The sequence below is a fragment of the Theobroma cacao genome, chromosome 6 (assembly GCF_000208745.1).
Source record: "Theobroma cacao cultivar B97-61/B2 chromosome 6, Criollo_cocoa_genome_V2, whole genome shotgun sequence".
NCBI lineage: Eukaryota > Viridiplantae > Streptophyta > Magnoliopsida > Malvales > Malvaceae > Theobroma > Theobroma cacao.
Window position 1 is genome coordinate 18,251,545 of NC_030855.1, and position 26,235 is coordinate 18,277,779.

At 34.9% G+C, this 26,235-nt stretch overlaps 1 protein-coding gene across 1 annotated transcript; it reads left to right on the forward strand.

Annotated features, from left to right (window-relative positions):
- On the forward strand, positions 1,891-25,287 carry LOC18596017 (probable protein phosphatase 2C 6). The gene is made up of 5 exons (XM_007024241.2): positions 1,891-2,371; positions 21,113-21,397; positions 22,321-22,426; positions 23,306-23,630; positions 24,834-25,287. The coding sequence occupies exons 1-5, from the start codon at positions 2,003-2,005 to the stop codon at positions 24,847-24,849; spliced, it is 1,101 nt and encodes a 366-aa protein (XP_007024303.2). The 5' UTR covers positions 1,891-2,002; the 3' UTR covers positions 24,850-25,287.

Genomic DNA, 26,235 nt, shown 5'->3' on the forward strand with positions numbered 1-26,235 from the left:
AACCCTCTAGTCTTTAAACTTCTGATCAACATTTACGCTGCATGGCTGTCTTTCTAAACTCCGGAGATTAGAATAACTAGACGAATTTAATTACCAATAAATGCTTTAATGGTATCTACTCTAGATGAGTCACTGTATATTAGGTTGTAGATTTTGATGGGTTTGCTCTTATGTGGTAACAAAGTAACAATTGCATGTATAAATTTTCCAACACCTGAAAAATTTACCACCTCCAAACTTTTCAATTAAGATGTGTACAAATAATAGGTAAAAATATGAAAAGGGGGTGGGTCATTCTCTTCTCGTACATTCTTGGCGTGAACCAAGAAGAAGAAGAAGAAGAAGAAGATACGTATAGAGCTGTAATATATATTAGGCAATGGTGTCAACAGAGACGACAAAATAAATAAAAGAATTCTTCTTTTTCTTTTTTGTGTTCTTAATATTTGTTGTCACGTACATTGATATTAATTTATAAATTACTCTATACAATTAAAATTAAAAAATATTTTTTAATGAAATTCATTCAATACAATTAAATTTTTTATTTATAATAAATCTTATAAATATTTGGAATAAAAAATAATTTTAATGAAAATCGTTCAGTGCAATTAAAATTATTATTTGCAAATTGAATAAAATTTATTAATTACATCTAAAATAACTTAAAGATAAACTAGATGAAAGCGTTGTCAAGTTCAAATACATTAATATTGAGTTGATAAGGCAACCCTCAGCCGCCTCAACCTTTTGATCAAATGTTAGCCTTTGAGCCTTGGACTCTTTTGGCCAATATTAAAATATCTTAATTGAGCTTTTAGCTAAAGTACGTAGCGGTGTTGTCGAACAGCAATTACCCATATCTATCATAATTTTCCATCACCTATTTGGATTTTTAAGATGGAATTAGAACAAATGAATACGTGCAACATGTGACCAATATTAGCCATTTATTATCTGATTTTTTTTAATTAAAATATGTATATGTTACAATCTCATCAGATTAAAGGACACGTATTTAAATTATTATTGTATCTCGATCATTTAATTTAATAATTTTTGTATATCTTTTTAATTTAAAGAATTAATTTAAAGTTTTTTTCTCAATATAAAAATTTATTATTATTTTAAAAAATTAATACCTTTCTGGAGCTAAATTTTTTACTAAAAGCATTAGTTTATTTTTCTTATCTAATTGAAGTAATTAGTGAACTCAAACCCATCTTATATTTTTGTGAGCCAAATCGATTTCTCCTTTGCCCCTCTGTCCCCGAAGAAGGTGAGAGACCTAACAAATCAATAAATGAAATCTGCAAAAGACTAGTGATTCACTTCACCAATACTCAAAGGGCATAGCATCCTGTTTCTACCAAAAACCTTCTAGCTTAAAAGAGGAAATTTAATTGAAATATACGATGATTATTGACTTTAAGATCTGATCACCAATAGCAACAGGGCGCATGCGTGACTGATCGAAGGCTTTTTGTACATTGGCCTATTGTACACTAGCTTGGCCCCTCTTAAATTCATTCTACAAATGTGGCAGTCAATCCTGGAACGGGCCTGGGTCTGAGGTGTAAGAACCGCAGCCAGTCTGACGCCCTGTAGGCTGTACCACACCCTGAAATTGCTTCACCAATTGGAACCTGCCACGGCAGAAAACCCCACTATATCCCCTATTACTTGGCACCGAATAATTGGGAAGGTCGCTTGACATTTACTTTCATGACTGTGACATTAACCATTTGCCATGCAACGTAGAGCGTCTGCCATGTACAGTCATAGCTCTTTCCACGCGTTGCCGCAGACCCTTCATACCTAGCCCCCGGCCCTTTCCTCCCCAATATCACCCCTAATCGTTGTTTCTCTAAACCTTTACTCTGTATTTCTCTCTCGTTTTTTGTCTTAATCTCTTAAATGGCAAACCTTAAACGTATCCACCGGCAGTGAACAAATCTTCCACAAAGACACCACCACCGTCGTCGAGTCCAATCCAAAACCAATGGATTCCGACGCCAATTCCATCACCATTATCACATCTACCGATACCAAAGGTGTTGAGACTGAAAACACTGCTGCTGTTGTTACAGAGTCAGACAGCTCTGATACCAACGGTAACGAAGTCATTACTGTTCTGGAAGGCAACAAGGCGGCAAAATGCATTGGGAGAAGCAACAAAGGAATTTCGTGGGGATACTGCGTGGAGCAAGGAAGGCGATCGACAATGGAGGATGCTGCCGCAGTTCATCCAGGGATTATGCAGGTTTCTTGCAAGGATGTTGGTGGGTGTACGGCACCCGAGTGTAAATACGCCATGGAGAAATCGCCGGTGCATTATTTTGGCATATTTGACGGGCATGGAGGTGACCAGGTAACTCATCTCCTTACAAAATGAAATCTTTCTTTTTTATTTTTTATTTTTATAAAATGCGTGCTTCTCTCATTTGATGATTAAAGCAGAAGGTTTGCGTTTGTTACTTCTATTTTCTTTATGTATTCATTGTTTTGTCACATCGGTATGCTAGGATAATATGCTGTGGCTTGATATGATATAATATATATTTTTATTTATATACATATATGCCGTGCATTTAAGAATAAGAGTGTAGAAAAATTCATACTATATTCCTTTTAGGATAAAAAAAAAATCCCCACGATATATAAATAAACTATAGTATAATGCATAGAATTCATGGATGCTCACAATATATATTTATCTGAGTCTTTTTGTTGGGTTTATTTTCTATTTTTCAATGGAAGCTTCAACAAAGTATTCTACAAGTTCACTACTAACTGGACGCTTGAAGAAGATAATTAGTCCCATGAAAGGAAAAAATGTTTTAAACTCTCTTCTTTTAATGGTTTTAACTTTCATTTTTTATCATTTGTAAATCACTTTTTGATCGTGTTAAAAGTTACAAAATGTGGGAAATTTACACCCAAAAGATTTTAACGAGAAAAGTAGAATCATCACTACTTTATATCTTTCCCTCCTTTTTGCTTTATGTTTTGTCCATTTTCAATTGGCAATTCCAAATAAAGTCACAATTGTGTCTCACCAACTCAAGCAATTAGTCAATTAATTAGGCCAGCCTGTGACCATAAATAAAAAATTAGGCCAGCCATGGTGACCTGAAACGTGGCCTTTGGGCCACGGAGCTGTCAGCTAGACCCAGTGACAGAGAGGCACTCTGGTTGACACGTGGGTTAAGAACGAGACAAAATAGGGTAACGTCTTTTCTCCTCCAGAGGAATCGCGCTTTTGGGTCTTCTAAATACCTGGGGCCCAGCAAGAGTCACTATGAAAAAATTTAGTCGGGGGCAGTTTGAGGGGTGGGGCCCAAGATTGCCACGAGTGGGTGAAAGACGACCAGTCGTTTTTTTGTCTCGTTCCTCTGTTTTGGGGGAAGTGATGACCTTAGTCGATCTGTCAGCGCGTGGTGGTGCGCAGCCTGTCTGTGGATTTGGCGGCGTTAGAAGTTGGAACAGTTGCACGCATGCCTACAGCCACGTGCGGCCCACTTGTCACAGTTATTGAAGGCCCAAACCAAAGTCAAATTGCCATTATAGCCTGTTCGGTATGCAATAGCTCACCCTCTATTCCTATGTATTATTTCTTTCCTTATTTGGTTTGCAAATGGTTCAAAGAATAGTTAATTAATTTCTAAAATTTTCCAAAACAAGATTTTAACTAATCCTAACCTCTCATGATATTTATTATTCCACAATTGAGAGAGAATAGCCTTTAAAATTGATAAGATCAAAATGTCTTTTATTAAAAATTTAAAATAAAAATAATATTTTAATAATAATTTTTTACTCATAATAATGTTTAAATTATAAATAATATTTTAAATTTTTAATTAAAATGTAAATTAAAAAATAAAAATAGAAAATATACTAATATTTTAATAATAAAATAATTTTAAAATTTTAGTGAAAATAAAAATTAAATGATTAAAAAATAACAAATTTATTTATTTTTTCATTTGGTATAAATTTTATTAAATTATATAAAGGGTATTTTTGTTTTTTTAAAAAATAAATTTTATTGTAATAAAAAGCTTAAATTTTTAATTATATATTATAAAAAATTAATAATTTAAATTTGAAAATTAATTAAAATTATTAATATTTTAATCATAATAATAGTTAAAGTATAAATAAAATATTAATACTTAAAAATGTTAATAATAAATTATAAATTATTGATATTTTGAATAAATTATAAATTATTAATATTTAATAATAAAATAAAATAAAAATAAATAATTATATATTATAATAAAAGATTTTTTTATCTTTTTATCACATGTTCCTTTATTATTCTAAAATTATTTTTACCAACCAAATTTTGCAATGAATCATAATAGTAATTTTCACTTTATTCTATTTCGTCAATTAAACTATATAATAACATTTCAATTCTATATTATTTTATTATATTTTCACAGAATACTTATCTTATTCTATTCTATTCCGCGAATCAAACATATCTTTAAAGGCTTTTAACCTCCCCTCATAATTCCTAACAATATGTGGTTCTTAAACTTTGAAGCTTTTTTTGAGTAAAATTAAATGACAAAATCCAAACAATTTATAATTACATAACATTTCTCTTTATCTTTTCACATTGTTTATTTCGATACCTTTAGTTTACTTATTTGTGATTAATTTTATTTATAATAAAAATAAAAAAATATAAACTTATAAAATTAAGTTTCAATTTGAAAAATACCCTTTGATCCAACAATTCATCAAGTGATTGTGTTATCAAGACATGCAAAGATCCCATTCTGCCTACTCATATAGGATAGAAAAAAAAATCTTGCAACTAAAATTATATGTTTAATTAGTTATAATTATTATTCAAGCAAAGGCATCTAGACCATGAAGGTGATGTTTAGGATGCAAGGCTGCATCTTCCTTATGAGGTGTTCAAGGCAATAATCCTTTCCTCACAATGTAGAGTTGCCTCTCTTCTTAAGAGGGTGCACCTCTTAAAGGTCATCCAATCCCCACCTAATTTACAAGGTGGCATCATATCTCCTTTCTAAGATGGTATATAATATTGTTTTCAACATCATAAAAATTTAGAATAAAAATATATTTAAATTTATTTAACTTTTTGTAAAAAAATTGTATATTCCTTGTTTTCTTTTTGGTTGTCACATTTTTCTTACAAAAATAATACCCACCTAAAAATTTATTTATAGTTTGATGTTTAGAATCTTTGTTATAACTTTCCTTTCAAAACAAGATGCATGGAGATATGTTATTGACATTGTGATTAAAACCTCCCTACAAAGATGATAACTTGATATATATCATCCAATTATTTATATTTATGATGTGGTCATCCACTTACTTCTTTACAAATTCATAGATACATATATCTACATTGAAATGTTCATATGTCTCGTGCAAATTTTTTAATATGTTCTAATATGATTTTTTTTATGCATGTGAATCTTTTTGTAAGAGATTTTCATACGGAAGGCAAATATAGCTTAATTTTTTTTTGAATAGTAATAAGGTATCATTAAACCATAGGTGTGAAAAAACTCACTACCCTGAAGCAAGTCCAGAAAACAAAATTCTCAAGATGATAGAGGTTTGATTGGTATATCCACTTGTTTCCAATATACCTAAATCAAAACTCGAAGTCACTTTTCATGGCTACAAGCCATCCTGTATATAAAGAGAAGCAGAACCCCCGAAACAGAAGGGGGAAGAAACAAAAACAACAGCAGTGAAACTCAAAACAACCCCTGTACACAGAAAGCAACAAAAGAGCCTTCCCTTGATCAAAGAAAATCATCTGAAAACCAAAACAATTACAGTAGAGATTCCAATCCAAGAGCACTGCTTGCAAGCAATGAAAAGAAGGGAAGAAAACACAATCGTAAAAGATTACCATAGCCATACTTCACAGTCCAAGAAAACCACTCAATCTGTACGTCCCCTAAATTTCAAAACACACAGAAAGTACTATGACCAAGACTCACTGCATTCTCGGTGAGAGTGTTGGCCTCCTGATTTGTTTCTCGCAAAACATGTCTTATTTCCCATTACTCCAGCTGTTCTTCAATTCTTTCAATAAGAATCATCCATTTGCGAAACCTCCACGGCACTTGGGTATGATCATTGACCCAATTAATAACATTACTAGCATCACTTTCAATAATTAGAAGATGAGTTTCTTTCCATCTTGAAGTAGAGAAAATCAAGATAGCTTCCTTCATAGCCATGATCTCAGCTTGGGCAGAGTCAGCCATGCTTATCGGTTTGGAAAAACTGATCTTAACCTCCTCAAACTCATTCCTTATAATTCCACCTATACCTGCTGGTCCGAGATAGCATTTTGCTGAGCTTTTGACATTAAACTTCATAAACCCCTATTTTGGAGTAGTCCAATTTGTTCTCTTCTTTACTTGTTTATGTTAATTCTTCCCGTAACTACCTGTCGAGGGATCGAAAAAAAATCCAAAATTGACCTATAATCCATTAGCCATTTTTGAGTTTGCCCATGATGTGATTCTAAACTTAACAAGCTCCCAGCATTGTTTTTCGTCCCATTCCTTCACTTCGAAAACCACCTCGTTCCTGTTTTTCCAGATTGTCCAAACGATGGCATAATAAGCTAGTTTCCACAACTTAAGTCATAACTACCAGTAACACAATCATTCCAAGATACAAAAAAAGCTTTTACAGTTCTCGGGGCAACCTACTTGATATTGAACAGATTACACCACATTCCCCATATCTTCCAAGTTTCACCACATCTGATAAAAAGATGATAGCATGTCTCTTTTTCATGCTTACACAGAACACACAAGTAAAAAATAGCATGAAGCATCCCTCTGGCAGCTAATTCAGCTTTGACGCTAATTTTCTCATACAACAGTTGCCAAACGAAAGCTTTTGTTCGATGTGAAGCCATGCCGGACCAAACCTCCTTCCATATCTTGCTCTTTTTGTTGTCAATATTTAGTAACATTCTACAAAATGATTTGGTCGTATACCTGCCATTGGTTTCACATTTCCATATCAGAGCATCCTCCATTTCCTTACTGAGTTGGACCTCTTTCAAGGTGTCCCCTAAAGCATACCATTGGCTCCTCTTCCAATCAAACAAACTTCTTCGCAGAGGGATGTCCCATATCCATACGTTCCTTGACCAACTCCCAAACTCAGCCACTTTACCATTTTTGTTTGAACAGAGCGCATAAATCCGAGGAAATGCATCAACAAGCAAAATGCCTTCAACCCACTTGTCCGTCTAGAACTGTATGTTTTCACCATTGCCTGTAATGAAGCCCAAATTTGATGTGACCTGTAAGAAAATTTTATTAGTGATAAAAAGGGGATTAATAATTTTTTTCCACTGGCTAGAAAAATTCCTGTTTTCTCTCGTGTTTAGCATAAGGATGGATGGATCACTATTGGTCTTTTCTGCAATCATCTCTCTCCAAAGACTCCCTCTTTCATTCTCATACCTCCAAATCCATTTGTTAAGAAGGGCTCTATTTTGAACTCTCAAATCAATAATTCCTATCCTTCCACAGTCCCTGTAATTGTTAGCAGCCTTCCATTTAATATAATGAACTCTTTTCTTTTCCTCATTATCTCCCCAAAGAAACTTTTATTGCAACTTATCTATTTTGTTCTTGACACCGCTTGAAAGGTAAAACAGAGACATGTAGTAACAAAGAAGGTTTGTCAGGATTGATTTTAATAAGGTAATGCGACCTCTCATCGACAAGTATTTCACTTTCTAACCTGCGAGCTTGCTTTCCACCTTTTCAATGACTAGGTTCTAAAAACCCATTGAGTTGTGATTTATTCCCAACGGTAAATCGAGATAGGTAGTAGGGATTCTACCAACTCTACAATAGATGAATCTTCCCATTTTTTAACCATTTGCTCTTTAATGCCAATGCTCAGAAGCTGACTCTTATGGTAATTAATCTTGAGCCTTGAGACACTTTGAAAGCACTTCAGGATTCTTTTAAGAACCATCAACTCATCAAGCTCATTGTTATAAAACAATAGAGTATTGTCAGCAAATTGGAGATGAGAAATATGAAATCCTCGTTTCTCAATTCGCACTCCCTTATATTTGCCATTCGCTTCAGCCTTCTTTAGCATACAACTTAGAGCTTCAACAATAATGATAAATAAAAATGGTGAAAGAAGACAACCTTGGCAAAGTCCCCTTTTCATTTTGAATTGTCTTGTTGGGGACCCATTCACTAGAATCGACACCATGGCCGAACTGACACATTCTTTAACCCATAACCTCCATTATCGCCAAAACCCATTTTTCTCATGATCAGATCAAGGAAACTCCAACTAACGCAGTCGTATGCCTTTTTAAAATCAATCTTGAACATCAAACCCCCATTTCCCTTTTTGAAAGCGTCAACTACTTCATTAACTATAAGGGAATAGTCCATAATCTGTTGACCTTGCATGAATGCAAATTGGTTTCTATCGATGATTTCTTCCACAACACCTCTCACTCTGTTGGCTACAGTTTTTGCCACAATCTTGTACACGTATCCGACTAAACTTATCGATCGATAGTCATTCAATCTCAATGGGCTTTGAACCTTTGGGATAAGTGTGAGGAAAGATGAATTCATGCCCCTTATAAGTTTACCATTACTGTAGAACTCAGCCATGTAGTTCAACACTTTTTTCTTTACCACTGGCCATTGTTTTTTGAAGAATTCCAAACTATACCCATCCGGTCCCAACGTTTTCTCACCATCGCAGCTTTGTATTGCTTCCTAGATTTCTTCTTCTAAGAAAGGTCTTTCTAGCAGCCTCATTTTCTTCTTCTGAGAAAGGTCTTTCTAGCAGCCTCATTGATTCCCTTTTTAAAGACTTGAATTGGCATCTCATATCTCTCAACTCAAGCATTTCTCACTCCGCAAAATGATTCTCGAAATGATTCTCAATAATTTCTTTAACTTCTTGCAAATTTTCAAATATTCCTTCGTCACACTTCATTTTCTCAATGAAATTCCTTCTTCTTTTAGCTGAAGCCATGGCGTGGAAATACGTTATGTTTTAGTCTCCTTCTTGAACCCATTTGCATCTCGATCTCTGCCTCCATTCCACTTCCTCAGTTTTATAAAGTCTCCATAACTCAGCCTTATTTTTTACAATTTCAACCTTTTTTATTTCCTCTACTATTTGGTCTTGGCTGGCATTTAACATAGTCTTCAAATCTTCTTCCACCTTCTGAATCTTCTTACTTGTGCTTCTTATTTCCTTTACTTGCCACTCTTTGATTAGTGACTTTAGACCTCTTAGTTTTTCCCATAGTTTTTGTTCCCCCCTCCTCAGTCTTGTCTTTGTTCCAATGATCCCTAACGATTTGCTAAAAGCTTCTCCGATCAAGCCTGTAATTGAACATTTTAAAAAACCTAGGCCCCCATTTAAAAGAAGCTATCCTTAGCACAATAAGATTATGGTTTGATAATGAGCTAGAAAAGTAGCTCTAGATAAGTCTTTGTTTGATCTGAAGCCATTCAACCCTCAACAAGAACCTATCAATTCTGCTCTAGACCCACCCATCTCTAAAGCCACATCAAGTGAATCTATCCCCTGTTAGTTTAAAGTCAAAAAAAGCAAGGTTATTAATAAACTCATTGAACATCTCCTCTGGTTTTCCCACTCTTCCTTTTCCAACCCTTTCCTGTTTGTTTCTTATTATGTTAAAGCCCCCCCAAACACCATATAATATCTTTACTTCTCATCAGTTGTTCAAGTTCCTCCCATAGCTTCTTCTTTAAACTCCCTTCATTAAGACTGTAGATGTTTATGAACCCACAATATTTTTCCACTCCACTTACTTTCCCTATTATTATGAGAAAATGTAGTTCTTACACCTGTTCACACAACTGAAAGAAATCAACCCGCCATATGTTAACTAAACCCCTTGATCGTCTTACCAAGGTAGCATAGCTTCCATTAATCTTATCCCTTATGTTTCCCCATAATTGCTCAAACAAATTTCTTTCAACTTTTTATAACTTTGTCTCTTGAAGTAGGACCATATCAGGCCTTTATCTTTTAACAATATTCTTCATCGCTCGTTTCTTTTTGTTCCTACCCAAACCTCTAACATTCCACAAAATTGTTATCATGACAAGGGAAAACACACAAGAACACTTCAACGTTCAGAACACTTACTTGCTGTGAGCCTTTTCAGTCTTGACCTTCTCTATATCCGTAAAATATTTCAGAACCTCTTCTTTTCCTTTAACAAACTCAAGACCCATTAAGTTGCTCATTTCAAAAATCAATTCGTTTTTGTTGTTTGTGTCCACACTACCCCCATCAGTATTTTCTTCATCATCGAAACTTAATTATGCGGTGGCACTACCATATCTTTTTTCATCTTTTCTTTCCATCATGTTTTGCCCATTTCCTTTTTTCTTTGTGCACACAACCTTCCTTCCCCCTTCTTCATTCCCAATTTTGCTTCCAGTTTCAATGGTGTGTCACCCTTACTTGGAGTCAGATTCTCCGAAAAGCACAATTCATCTTTTTTATCATCAACATGGAGTTTATACCCACATTTCCTGCCTCTAAAAAAACCTTCAGCTTTTTTTTTTCAGATTTTTTATCTCTTTGCCTTTGTTTTTCCTTCCTACTTTCCCCTCTAACCTTCCTTTTTGATTTCTTTCCAATTGTTTTCATCAGATACTCTCTTCTTCCTTATCTTTCTGAGTCCTGGCTCCCTGATCTAATCCATTTTTTTGGTAATTTGTGAAGACTCAACTTGTTCAAATGAAACCACTAATATGGCAGCTTCTTTTTCCTTTTCAATATTGGCTTACCTTCATTCTTCTGATCTTGACCTCTTCTTTCCTCGAATGTGATCTTCACTTACTTGCTTTGTCCCTCATCTTGACCCCTCAAGACTTTGATTATTTCCTTATCCCCTGACAACCTATCTTTTTTTTCCTTTGATCTAGCCTTACCCTTTTTCATCTTCACAACCCGTTCCCACAGCTTTGGCCCCTCTGTCTCATTCCCTACAAAATCTTGGCTTGTTAATTCCTTCTTTCTTAACTTGTGAGCTTGACTACCAGCCTCCGATCCACATTGGCTTTTGGTTTGGTCTTCAAAAATATTTTCACTGATTGGGCTTGTCTTACTTGTTTGGCCCAAACTTACTCTTTCCCCTAGGTTTGACTCAACACTCTCAATTCTTTTTTCACTTGTAGAATAGACACGTGACTTTTTACTCAATTTTGTTTCCCCTTCTCCAGTTAGTGTCCCCCTTTCAAACTTTGAATTGTCACCCTTTGTACCTTTCTTTGGCCAATTAAATGATTTTACCCTTCATTTTGTTACTTTTTCCTTCTTTGACCTCACCAATTGAGCATCTTCAACCTTTCCCTTGTTACTCTCCACCGCACCCTCTACCCTTGAATTGCTTTTGTTCGAGCCCTAGTCACCCTCCTCCGATGTATTACTGGGCATCTCATTGCATCTCGAAATTGCCTCACAGCTTAACACCTCTTTTATTGAAGCTTTGACTAAGAAACCTTTACCGTTGACCTTAATTGGCGTGAATGGAAAAATATCTTGAAGAGATCTAACCTCCACAAGAATGCTAGCATAGTTCAGTCTCCATTTTTCCATTGTGTCTTGATCTGTTTGAAGAAACCTACCCCAAACATTCCTAATTGCCCTAAAGCTCTCCTCATGCCATATATGAAGAAGGATTTCTTCAATTTTGACCCAAACTTTGTAATACCTAACCTCTTCCCCAACATTATAGGGCGAAAGGGACAGGAACCAAGGTTCGAAGATGTCCCAATAATGGTTCAACAGAGTCTCTATTTCTTCTTTATTTTTAAAAGATACCAAAACAAATTGACCCGAGTGGGTCGAACACGAGCATTAACCCCCTGACAAAACAAAGAATTTTGGATGGCTTTGAAACACAAAGGTCGTCTTAGTTCCCCCTGCGCACTGCATTCCAGCCAATCAAGCTCATTTTTTTCAATCAGAATCGTTTTAACATCTCTCCCACAATTATTGTTCTTAGCAGTTTTTTCACAAAACCTTCTTCGACTTTCGCTGTTGCCACTGTTCCCTATGATCTTAAGGGTTCATTGTTAGTGTTTCTAATGAGATATTCTTTATAGGTCATCTTTCGGTTTGTCATCATTACATTTATGAATCTTCCTTTACTATTCTCATTAAGCAACTCCCTTTTGTCTCTTGGTTTTTCTGCTTCAGATACTCGAATTTTCTTTCCATAAATCCATTTGCCATTTCCCCTTTGGATAGCTCTTTTCAACTCATTAGTTTCTCTGTATCTAACGAAAGCATATTTTGCTTCCGCATTGGCTTTCTGTCTTGGAATGAAGACATCAACCATGTCACTAAATTTGTCAAAGACTTCCTTTAAGAGCCACCAATCCACATCGGTACTCAAGTTGCCCATAAAAGCCGAGAAAAGCCTGCTTCTCCACTTTTTAACCCTTCATGGATCCTCTTTCCCCCCACCAGAAGTGTTCTGACCATACTGCCAAACCTCTTGCTCCCTAATCCTATTTCTCTTTCTAAGCCTACTGCCTTCTCTCTTACCCATCATTTTTTTTTGGAATTGAGTGTTCTTGCAAATATAGCTTACTTTTGTTGTTATATAATATTACTTTGTATTTTGTGAATTTATATTTATATCTTTGGTCTAACTTTTAGTCATATAATCGGTGTGATTTTAACTTTAAGACGTGTGATGAGATTTTAAAGTTTAATTCAATAACTTGAGATGTTTAAGAGAATTTTGGATGGACGAAATTAAAGTGAAGTTTGTTAGGAAATAATCTTATACCTTTTTTATATATTTATGTATATTTTGAATGACATGATTCAAACATGATATTTAAATATTTAAATTCACTTTTATTAATTGATTGTTACATTCTCTAACGTTATAAATTGTTAATCTCTCTCACCTTTTGACATATTGAGATATGAATATCATCTCTCAGTTATACCTTGCCTGCAAATATACCCTTCCCATCTCACCATCTAATCCTTAATCTATCAATTTTCACCAAATCTACCACTACCCAAGCTCTTTAGAATTACTCACTCTTTCTCTTTTACCCGTTCCCATCATTATGATACTATAGCTCCTATATACTTGTACAATAAAGACCTTCCAAGAGTTATCAATCCTTGTAACTGTTATAGTATAATAACATTGAGGAAGCACTCGAGGATTCATGCATGATCTTCGTTGGCATCTCTCTTCTTCAATTTTAAAAAAAAATAAAATGGGAAATTCATTTAATTGTAATTCGAATGCCCAAACGACGGTTTCGACTTACGTAGCAATTGAATGGCAGTGTTCTACTAAAAGTTTTCAAACCCAACGTCTCTTTTTTCGATTTTTTAACTCTATTGGCCCAATACCTTCCCAATTTGATCAGTTTCTTTGTCAATAAACGAAAACCCTAAATTTGTTGCTCCAAAACATCTGAAAGCCCTGTGTTTGTTTGTCGAGAAAATGAGAGAAAGTAAGAGAAAATGAAAAGGAAAATTGCAGCAACGAGGTAACTATTTCCATCGACATTCGTTTCGATTCTAATTCTTCAATTTATCGATATTGATCGTACGTTTGCTTTAAGGGTTTTCTTCTTGTGCAATCGGGTGAATAAAAAGTGGCTTTAATTAATCGTGTTTAAGGAATATATCAAAGCTTCTTTTTATTATCTTGTTTATTTCTTGAAATTAATATTTTCCCTTGTTGGGCAGTTAATATTGTAACGACCCAAGTCCAACCACTGGTCCAGCAACTTTTTGGGCCTAAACCACGTGGCCCTCAAAAGCTCAAACTCAAGTTGCGAGTAGTGGTGGGCTTGGATTGTTATATAGGTCTTAACAATCATATTCACATCAGATGTAGGATGTTGGGTATTACAATCCCACCTACTCAAATCCTTGATGTCCTCATCAAGGCCACACATCATATCCACAGAACCAATATCTCACCAGAGCAATGTGAAAGTTCATTGGATTGGTGCAAGCTCTGATACCATTTGTAACAACCCAAGTCCAACCACTGGTCCAACAATTTTTTGGGCCTAAACCACGTGGCCTTCAAAAGCTCAAGCTCAAGTTGTTACTAGTGGTGGGCTTGAATTGTTATATAGGTCTTAACAATTATATTCACATCAGATGTGAGATGTTGGGTATTACAAATATAGAATTCTTAGATGAAATAAAAGGCTTTGATTTTATTTGAGCACCGATGTTGTGATACAAAGGGAAATGTTTGCGAAATTTGCACTGGTTCATTGCTGTTGTTAAAGTACTTTATGCTTGTATGGCTTTAGGTTGTCAAATGCAGGCATTTATCTTGGAGGATTGTTCTCATAGCAAGTTATGGGGGCTACTTACGAGGAACGGAGTGCGATAAGGGGTTGGATTTTGCGTTATTTATTAGAATTTTCAATGTTACTATGAAATGGAGCTTGGTTTTGGCCTTACAATCATGCATAAGCCATTTGTATAAATGCATGGGGAATTGATTATTTGATATGCTTATTATGCTAATATTAGGACATTAGGTACTCTTGGTCTCTATATGTAAAGAATAATACATTTAAAACAAATTTTTAGTCAAAGGGAATCTATTAGCTAATTGGTAAAGTAAAAAATGTCTCATGATGTTTTTATTGAAATTATACTTAATAACTAGTGGAAATTCCTTTGCTTTTTGCAAGTTATGATGAGAGGCTATGAATGACACTTCTTTGGGCTTCTTTACATGACTAAATAAGTAACCTGCAGTATGTCTATCTGAAAGAGCATAATGCTTCCTCTTTTAACATATATGAGGAATTTGGTTGGTGTCTTTAAATAGTTAATTTTTTTTAAAATAACTATAACAATGACAAATTATTAGAGAATCTCCTTTCACCCTCCATTATAAGATAACCGGAAGGAGATGTGGGATCATTAATTGGAATTAACTAATTGGCAACGTTAGGGATGACTCAAAGTTACATTTGAGATGGAGTCAAAAAGGAAGATCCATCTTAGAGGAGACAATTTTTTATGTACATATTTAGTGTCTTTAGTCTCTTCCTTCATGTGGGTTTGGATTAGATTGTTATAAATTTGAGATTAATTTTGATTATGGATAATGAAATTTAAAATGATGAGAATGACATTATTTGAAGAAAAATGAGAAGTGGGAATTTCCATGCCTCAAAAGCCTATTTTCCCATAAGATCAACATATAAGTTTGTTGGGGATAGGGTGGGATGTGCCTATGGGCAGAATGAGAACTGGCAGTTGATGAGGCAACTAAAATGTTTAGAATAATTCTGGTTTTCAATGTGGCTATGTATGCAGGATAGAGTGATCAATAACAAGAGGCTCAGGTGAAATATGGTTGATAATCCATCAAGGATTATATTTTCGAGGGTGAGTGTGCCACAAACATGAAGAGTAGGGAATGAAGCTTTGGATCATATTATTCTAATCTATCCATTAGTTGCAGATGTTTGGAGTGTGAGTATGCCACAAACAGGTTTTTTGTAATGATTTTACAGGGAGGGATGAGCTATAGTCTTTGTATTAAATCTTTTGATAGATGAGTTATCCTTCGGTCTGTAGTAGTTGTGTAGTTGTGTTTGTGATTTAGTATATAGGAAGAGGTAGGAACTGGTGAGTCTTCGATGGTAGAAGGGAAAGGTATGAGGAAGTTCTTTTTAGGGTGGGAAAAACAGCTAGGAAATTGTGGTAGCATTCACGTTGGAGATACTTGGCTCAAACAGATCTTGTTGTTGGATAGCTTGGACATCTCTCTTGAAAATGTGTTTAAGTTAAACACGGATGGAATGAAAAAAGATAGCACTGAATTTTTTAGTGCAGGGGGCTTGATTGGAGATCATCATGGTAGCAAGTTGAAGGGTTTTATAGCTGATAGTGGTAGAGTTGATAGGTAATTGGTGGATACATGGGCTTTGAGAAAGGTCTACTGCTTATCCATGGGATATGCAGACAACCCATTGTGGTGGAATTGGGTTCAAAGTTTTGGTTGGCTAGGGAAGGACCATGCTCTTGAGGGTTTTAGAAGATTGTAAGTGCCTCATAAGGTAGGTTGAAGCTGCATAATTACACATGTTGTCGATGAAGGAAATAAATGTGTTGATTTGCTGGCAAATATGGGCCAACTATTTTATCTTAGAAAGTGATCTTAGTTTCCCCTTTGAGTGAATTCTATGGCATACTAGAGGATGGAGGGTGTAGCAATCCTGCATAGTAGTCTTGGGCTTGTTAACCCTCTTTTGTACCCCTCAAAAAAAAAAAAAAAAGAAGGAAATTGCAAATACAGTAATTCTATGTTTCAAACAAAGTCATGATTATTTATTTTTATGTAAGAAAATCTCCGATAACTAAAGAAAGTCTCTAACCTAATGGACCTTAGTCAATAAGTCATTTCTCGACAAAGTTGTCATAAATCTCTTTATCATTTCTTTCATACTTATCTGAAAGCAAATGTCAGCCCAAAGGGGGGTAAAAAGGCAAGAAAAGAAGCCTCAACGAGTATCAGTTCGACTAAAACGACCTATTCCTTTCTTAGTCCAAAATGGACTTGCAATCCACCATGTGATACTATATCAGTCACATTGATTTGAGGTTATCAATCGAGAACTATAGAACTCAACAACCACTAGTTCCCTTTACTTCATTTACATTAATTTTGGTATAACATGACATTTTTAGTTGGTGTGCAATTCCCTTTTGTGATTCAAGGAATGATTTTATGAGAAATTTCTACTCATTTGTGCTACACTACTTTATGTGATCTTTCTGTTTTGGTTTCCTAGTCCTAATTGCATTAAAATACCTAAGTTTGTTCCTTGATGCTATAGTGGATTTCGCTCATTGTTAGTGTCTATAGATCTTCTGCATATTACCTATCAAAGAAAGATTAGTGAAAATTTTGTGTGATTTTCTCGTAGCGCAATACTTAATAACAATCTTAGTTAGAATATGATTCCAACTCAATAACTATTTGATAGTTTGGCTAAAATCTTGTTATTTATAATCTTACCATATAATTATTAACATGATTCTATTATCTTTTAGATCAGATTGTAAGCTTACAAGTTTTAAGTTGAAACTTTTTCACTTGTTTTATGGGTATTTTTTTTGAATAGTAATGAACTGTAAAAGAGGGACAGATTGATTGGTGGTGAAAGCTTGTGAGTAATGGAAAGATAGTAGGATAGATGTTTTAGTTAAAACATATCCCTGGTAACTATATTTGTACCATTATCTAAATTTATATGCCTTTTGGGATAAGCATTAATTGCATTTAATAGCCTACGAACATTAAAACAAACATTATGCTCACTGGAAAAAAATCAATAAATTTAGACATTTTAGAGGTGTACAAATAAGTCAAGCTGGCTTGATCTTGGCTGGATTGGGCCTTTAATGAGTTCAAGCCCTAATAAAGCTCAAAACACACTCCGGCTGCCAAGCTAAATCTCGGCTTGTCAAAAACTTGTTAAGCTCAAACTCAGCTTGATTACAGAAATGAGCCAAGCTCTGAGCATAGCTTGTTTGAGGGTTCTAGTAGGTAAGGCTTAAAAGGAAAATCGAGAGGAGACCCTTTTGTCATTGAACTCCACAACTCACACTTGAAGGTAGGAAATAAAAAGGGGAAGGTCTTTTTTATTGGTCGGTTCTATTTTTGACCTTTCTTCTGCAATAGTTGAGGAAATGTAGGATACTTTCCCACGATCCCTCAATCCCACATTAATGATTTCTCATCTTTGAGTCATCAGAAAATTAACCTTTTGTCATGATTTTGTTGAACTGAAGGTGTTTTCTGATGTATGTCACACGAGCTTTCCAGTTATGTGAATATCATGATCATTTTTTTCTTCTGCAAACAAATATGATAATCCAAATCCACTTAAGTATTGAACGATATTGACATTGAAAATATGTAACTTGATTTGAGATTGTTGAAGGAGTGCCCATCTTTGAGCTATTGGGAAATAGCTTTCTTGTCATGAATTTTTATGAACCATGAGTATTATTTGTTGTGCATCAGATAAATTCTCTGATGATATAGAAATTGCTATATTTTAATTCAATATGTTTTCAAAGATAATAATGTTTAGAACAGATAATTTTGTGTAGACATGTTTAATCTATCAATAGGTTTTCTTGAAGTTGCCATTAATTTTATTTCTCTTTCTTTGAAGGTCTAATAATTATAATATTAGCATGTTATAGTGAACACAATCTCCATGTCATAAAGTACATATACCAAAGAAATAAAAAATTATAAACAACTAAAAGTTATAGAGTACATATATTTGAAATTAATAGTCTCTCTTTTTGACCCATTACACACTTAAAGCTTATAGCTGACTGTAAGTCAAGCAGCTCACATACAACCCAATTAAAATTTGGATCCCTAGATATACTTTAGGCTTTTATAGAGGCAATAAGTATTGTAAGTAGTTTTGAAGCAATAAATTCATTTTTTGTCTAATCCTCTTGAACAAATTGGGGATTGAGCCCTTGCACTTAATTGATGATTGAAGACATTAAATTCATTAATTGTGCATCATACATGTACTGTTTATTTAAAAACTACGACCTTTTAGATGAGTATAAATGCTTTTCAAAATAAAAAAGGTAAGTATAGTCATGTTACATTGACCCTTTTTTATGTTTATACCTATCTTTTATTCTCTCTTTATTCTTTTTTCTTTTATTGCTGAGTGATTTTACCTTTCTTTTATTCTCTCTTTCTTCATTTATGTTCTATAAATTTAATCTTAGTAGAAATTGCTTTTCTATATGGTTTGTGGAGACAGACAGGAAACTCATATTTGATATTTGAGACATGGTGTCTACTTTAATGCTAAAAATATGCGTATCTTTGCTCTAGTTTGTGTTAGAATACGGCAGAATATTAGAGAACATAATAATTAAGAGAGTGGTAACTTTAGAAGTTACTTTGATCTTGGAAGAAAATTCACTTGTTCAGTTGCTCTTAGGAGTAGAGCAGACTGTAAGCCACTGACAAGTTTTTTGCAGTGGTGAAAGTGGTTTGATGACTTTCCAATATTGAAAATAACTGAAAGGTCTTAGTAAGTTATCTATGATTCTCGTTAGCAATATGCAAAAGAAATCCTGGTAGGTTTTGTACCTTTTATAATTCTCCATAATTTAGTAGTGTTCTTTCTTTCATCCCTGTATTTTTTTTTTCTATTCTTTCTTCTTGTCCCTCTCTCTAACTTACTTTATTGAATTAAATTAAGCTATTTGCAGTTTTCCTTGGATCTATTCTGGCTGAAGTCCACCCCCCACCTCCCCTTTTTTTTTTCCTTATTTTAATAGAAAATGGAAGCAAAAGTCTTGCCTACATAGATAGATGCTGAGTATAGTCTTATGCTTACAATTGCATGAACTTTCTTTCTCATTAATTAGCCTTATTGGGCTGATGCTTTTGTGGGTTTCTTAAAAACCTTTTGCATTAAAGATCAACAAACAAATGGTGGAATTTGTCACTGTTTGGAAATTGATAGAATTTCACCTTTTATCCACATTATATGTTTTCTTTATCTTTTTCTAGGTCTTATTCTGAGCTCCAATTTGCTTTTTAAATTAATCAAGATTTCAGAGTAAGACCACATATGATAATGGTCTTCTAAAGTAGTTGAAAAAGATAACAGAAAGATCATCTAAACCATTTTTCTGATATTGTAAGGCATTGAATGCAATTTTGTCGCTGTTTGGAAATTGATAGACTTTCACCTTGTATCCACGTCATATGTTTTCTTAATCTTTTTCTAGGTCTTATTCTGAGTTCCAATTTGCTTTTTAAATTAATCAAGATATCAGAGTACGACCACATATGATAATGGTCTTCTAAAGTTGTTGAAAAAGATAACAGAAAGACCATCTACACCATTTTTCTGATTGTGTACGGCATTGAATGCTTCAAGGCTTCATTGCTTGACTTTTCCTGTCTTCATATGCCATATTCTATCAGGCACTGAGAATGGAAACTAACTAAAACATTTTGATATTTCCAGCTGTTGTTCCATATTTTGTGTTTGTGATCAGTAATTTTAAATGTTCCAACTCTATGATTTCGTATTAAATGTTAGTGCAATATGAATATTTATTGAGATCTTTGACAGACTAGCTAGGATTACTAATTTGTGAAGTGGTGCTTCTGATTAAAAAAATTGCCATGTGCTACTAAGGTGCTCTTGTTTTCATTTTGACATGTGCATATACTTTCTACCTCGTGCAGATGGCACAACATTGTTTGTCTAGATCATTTTGTAGAGTCACTGAAGTTTAAAGTGATAGTGGTGATGTTGATATATATATATATAGCTAGGCTTCTATTCACACATTATCATTGAAGGTAAAGGGGACCATTAAGAGCAGTGAACTGGCAAGGCTTGAAATGATGGGTCAATTACTGAAAAACGTTGTTTGTCTATACATCATTTTGTAGAGCCACTGAAGTTTAAAGTGATAGTGGTAATGTTGATATATATATATATTTATCTAGGCTTCTATTCACACATTATCATCGAAGGTAAAGGGGACCATTAAGAGCAGTGGACTGGCAAGGCTCGAAATGATGGATTAACTACTCAAAAAATTGTTTGTCTATGGATCATTTTGTAGAGTCACTGAAGTTTAAAGTGATAGTGGTGATGTTGTTATATATATTTAGCTAGGCTTCTATTCACACATTATAATTGAAGGTAAAGGGGACCATTAAGAGCAGTGGACTGGCATGGCTTGAAATGATGGGTCAATTACTGAAAAACCTAAGCTTTGATGATATTACTGTATATATCCTCTGGGTCAAGCGTATTTAACATAAAGTATGTTATTTTGTAAAAAGTAAAGGATGAGACAAACACAAATTTGATGGTGTAGTATAGTTGTCAAACAAGTGTTGCATAGTCTAACAAGCAAATGCTCATCACCTGACACTAATGGCCAATAGATGTAAAGAAAATCATATTGATGTGGTTTTTCTCATTTGGATGGTAATTTGCAGGTGAGTAGCTATTGTGCGAATGAACTTTGTGAAATTGTGGCAGAGGAGTGGGAAAGAGGAAGCTGTTTAGATGGATGGAATAAAAGGTGGGAGCTTGCACTGTGCAAGGCTTTTGAGAGGGCTGATAACGCCTTCAAAGATGAGGCATTAGCACCCAAGTCTGTTGGATCAACTGCTTTGGTGCTGATTATCTCAGCCTGCCAGATAATTGCTGCTAATTGTGGTGACTCCAGGGCTGTGCTTTGTCGTGGGACGCAAGCAATCCCATTGACAGTTGACCACAAGGTTTCCCTCTGTTATTCAGTTTCTTCTATCTATTTACACTAGACTAAGGCTCTATGTTCCAAAACTAAGGTCTTTCATTTTTTTATCTTCTTCCTTCATGTTTTTTCTTTTTAGTTCTTGCCTTTTTATTTAGGCAATCACTGTGATATAATACCTTATGGCCCAATCCTGAACAATCTAAGATTCTTTTCTAAACCTGCTGCTGTTTTCAAGTCTAGAGATAAACAAATATACAATTGCCATTGCATTGATTAGGAGCATTCTTGGTGACTGGCCTGGTTGAAGATCAAGAAGTAAACTTTTTATCAGCCAAGCATTTTTCTAATGGCTTAGATTAATGATCCAATCTCCTGATCCTGTAGAAAGGAAAATGGATTTTACATTCTTCCTTTCAGAAGGAGGATTAGAGGATCCTATTAATTATTGCTTTTGAAGGCACCTTTTTATCTGGCTGTCTCTACAACTAGTACTTATATATGCACCTGTTGATGTGGTTAATACTCGCACATGAGAGTTGATATATACTTCACTTGTTGTGTCAACAGGCATTTCACTTTGTGCTTTTTCACATCAAATATTGTGTCAAGAACATTTTTCCTTTTATGAATAAATTAGAACTACTTGCATGATTCATCATAAGTATCAAACACATTCCTACTTTTAAATAAAAGAGGAGTACTTTTAGGATTCATTGTAAGCTACTACAACCTTTACAATGATTAAGCTGTCTTTTGTTTGTCATTGTCTCCAAAAGTATGGCCCAAATATCTCATCAGCTGATGGATATGTTATTGCTATCTCTTGTTTATATCTGACAAGCACACACATGCTTCACTGTAAAGTGCAATATCTGTGCATTGTTTCCTGCTGCCTCCTGTTTCTTTTGGGAACTTTGCTAAAAATGTGGACCTGTCTTTTTGTAGCTTGACCGAGCAGATGAGTTAGAAAGGATCACTAGTAGCGGAGGTAGAATTCTCAATTGGGGCTGTTTAAGGGTGGAGGGAGTTCTCTCCATGTCAAGAGCAATAGGTATTTTTTGCTTCTACACCACCGAATTATTTCTTCATTTCCATGGCATGAGTGAGAGCATTGCTATACAACTTTTATTCATGTTAGTGATTTAATTTTTCATTTTGTGTTTGCTGAAATTCATTCCAATATTGTGGCTACTCAGGTTTTGTTTACATGTCAAAGAACAAAAAACTGGAGACACTATAGAACCTATCTGCAAGTAGGCCAGTAGCACTATGGCAAATCCTATGTTGCTCCTACTCTTATTTTTCATCTAGTATCTGTGCGAAGTATGTATCCAACACCTCAAAGTGGGCACGTATCTGAGGCATGTCCTGCCAAATATAAGGAAAATCTTAGGGAAAATTGAACACACCTGTCTCAAACAAGCAAATCATTTGATAGTAAAACGTGTATACTTTTATCTTACCATAAACACCACTTTCCTGTGTTTCCTTTTAGATATAGAATAGCCTATCTCAGCCAATTTATGGTACTTTTATCTATTGGATGACTCTTATCCAATAAAAACAAAGCACATTCCAAAGTCATCTGATATATTTTGTAACACAATTATGTTTCTTGCTTTACTTCATAAAGCTGTCAACTTTCTTCTACCAAAATGGTTTTCAAGAAGAATTGCAGAATTAAAGCAGATGATTTTTTATGTATCTACAAAGTTGTATGTTACAGTCTCTGTTATCAAAATAATAATGCATTGTCTCTTTCCCCTCTCACTTAAATTCTTGGTGACCTAGAATATCACAACTCAAAACTTTGAAGCTATGTTTGGTACTAAGTTTTACCATTTTAGCTGCGTGTGGAGAATATCATACTTCCTTTGATTGATTGTATGTATAATTATTACATTATTGCTTTGCATGGTGTGACTTTCAGGTGACCATGACCTGAAACCATGGGTAATTTCTGTGCCTGAAGTTACTTTCATGACTAGGACTGAAGAAGATGAATGTTTGATTTTGGCAAGTGATGGTCTTTGGGATGTTTTATCCAATGAAGAGGTTGTAAAGTTAGCTCGCAAAGAACTAAGACAGCAACGGAGGCTAGTTGGGGTCAATGATAGTACATTTCCACCAGCTTGGTTTGTTTCTCAGCAGGTTCTTAAGCAAGCTCTTGATGCATGTAGTTATGATAACATCTCTGTCATTGTTGTTGACCTGAAAAATCCGAGGAAAAGATGCCAAAAAAAAAGCTTTAAAAGGTACTTTCTCTCTCTATCAACACCCTTACCTTTATATCTGCCAGTTAGGAGGTAATTGGTCATAATTTTTTGTGTTATGGAGTTAAAATTATATATTACTTCCTACTTACAAGTCTTATCTAGTATATTATGATAAACTAGTTTATTCTTTTCCATGAGTGAAGAAGGTTGAAAAATCAATTGGCCACATATAGGACAAGTACTCTGTTTTTTTCTATTACCCAAATTATTTTGCCTTATATTGGATGGTCTAATGCTTGCTGCAGTCTTTCACTCTTTGTTACCAACAACTTCTTTTGGCAGCTTATTCCATGAAAATACTTGCATATTTTGTTTGTTGAACAACTCTCATTATTATTTGAATGTCCTACTGCTAGCTTCTGTCTTTGCCCTAGCCTCTAATTCTTGTTATCATTTTTTTTGGAGCTTTTGCTACCTGCGTCCGTAATTTAATGTACATTGGTTCAAGTTAAATGATGGTTAACAGATTGTGAATTGCCATATGGAGTAATTCATATATTATGAATGAGACCCTGTAGTAATCCTATTTATCAGACTGTTAAAATTAACATTCAGAATGTAATAAGGCTTTCCCTGACTGAGTGTTAAATATCTAGGTCACTGGACTCTGTTTTTATTATTGTATATCATATATGTTATCAAAAGGTACCAATCTTAATAACTTTTTTAATGAGTTGCTTAGGCTGTGCCACTGCATAATTCCCTTCCTTTGGGATGTGATTTATCTTCAAGTTTTATTTCACTATTGCTACTATTGCTGTTGAGGCTCTTACCAGAGTCAGCTAGGGTCAGGCGTAGATGGGCTTCTTACATGATAATCAATGCTTGTTTGTCGGGGGACATACATAATTCCAGTTGCTACCACAAACATGAGGGAAGATACAAAAAAAGGGACACTCGTGGAGCAGCGGGGAGGAGGGGCTTTTTCCTAATGATATTAGACAATGAAATTTGATTCACTGAGTAATTCTGCAGCTTTGTGTTACCCTCTATTCCCCTTTGATTTAAATAGTTGCAGAAGCCTAGAGTTTAGCATTTCCAGAAAAGACTATTGCATAGTCTTCTTGGGGATTTTACATGCTTTCTGAAGATGATTAGAATCCTTGCTTTAATATCACCGTGGTATATTTAAACCAAATGAATCCTCAAGAAGGTTGTTAAGGTTATTACTTCTTTTGACAGGGATGTGAACTTGTGAACAAAGGAAAAGGAAAAGACCACTGATGTTGAAGATGATGAAGATACAGAGTTGTAAATGACAAAGCGGTTTCTAACCTGAGAAACTTAAGGCTTGTATACCTGCCTATGTTGTAGTAAATGACTTTCAATGACAATTTAGCTTTTCTTATCAGGACTATACATTGGCCTTCTCAATGGAAGATTTAATGGCATGCTTTTGGAAAGTTTTAGTTTTAAAATGATCTGCTCATAGATGATCGCATTTTTGATGATTTTTTTGGTTGACCAAAACGTCTAACAGTCTGCTGCCCCACCCCACTATTTCGTTTTTCAGCAAATGAGTGAAGAACCTACTTCCAGGTACTTCTTGTGGAACAAGGAGGTCTCATTCTCTATACACCTTTACTCCTCCCCCTCGCAAATTCTTACCCATCCAGTGACCAGCCCTTCAATTATAAATTGCATGAAACAGCAAATAGCCAGAAAACCAGATGTAATATAATCTTCCTTGCTATCTGACAATGGAGTAGCACAAGATCCACAGTTTCAGTTACTTTTTGCACATAAAAATGCAGACCACATATTCTTTCCTTTTTCACAGTTTCAAGGCAACCTCCTTCCCACGCCGAGGTGGACAAAGAAGCAAGGAGAAAACCTTCCAAGTATTTTGTCTTGCTCGCCTTCACTTTGCACCTTTATGTTACTGTTCCCGACTATTACATTATGCTCAGCTGTAATGAAAGAGACGTGAAACAAAAACATAGAAAGAGAAAAGGAATACCCTGTCGCGTTGTAAAATGGTTTGCTAAACTTGGAACCATGTCTTTTTAATTAAGCGGTGTTGATTGTTGAGCACAGTTTAAAAAAGGATAGGATGTAATTATTCTTTCTTTTCATCCACTATAGATTTATGCCTTCACATTTGTTCCAGCTATCGAAAGTAGCATTAGCAAACATTATGTCTAAACTCTCTTGTCTCATCAACTCATTATCTTTTCACTTCCCTTCTCCTTGACGTGTTTGTGCATCAATGGCACTAGGGAGAATTACTTGTCTCGACCTAAAACAGGCAAAGATACGGAATTAGGAAACAACATAAATAAACGGAACCTGAAATGCTCAGCGCGACAGCTAAAAATCTCCTGTTACATTTGATGCAAGGTTCTCAATGGGTGGGTGGCGTTTGAAAGTGATCAGGCCTAGGCAACAACAGGAAGCGGCCCTCCCCCAAACCCCTGCAACGCAACCCAACCCTGGTGAAGGCAAGATTTGATCTCAAACCCTTGGACCATGGTACGGCCACATCGGATAACTTCCCCAACCCAAGCAGAGGCCTGCATATCATTTCAATAGTTACATCTGGGAAAACCTGAAAGTGAAAAACTCCTACATTTGCTGGCAGCAG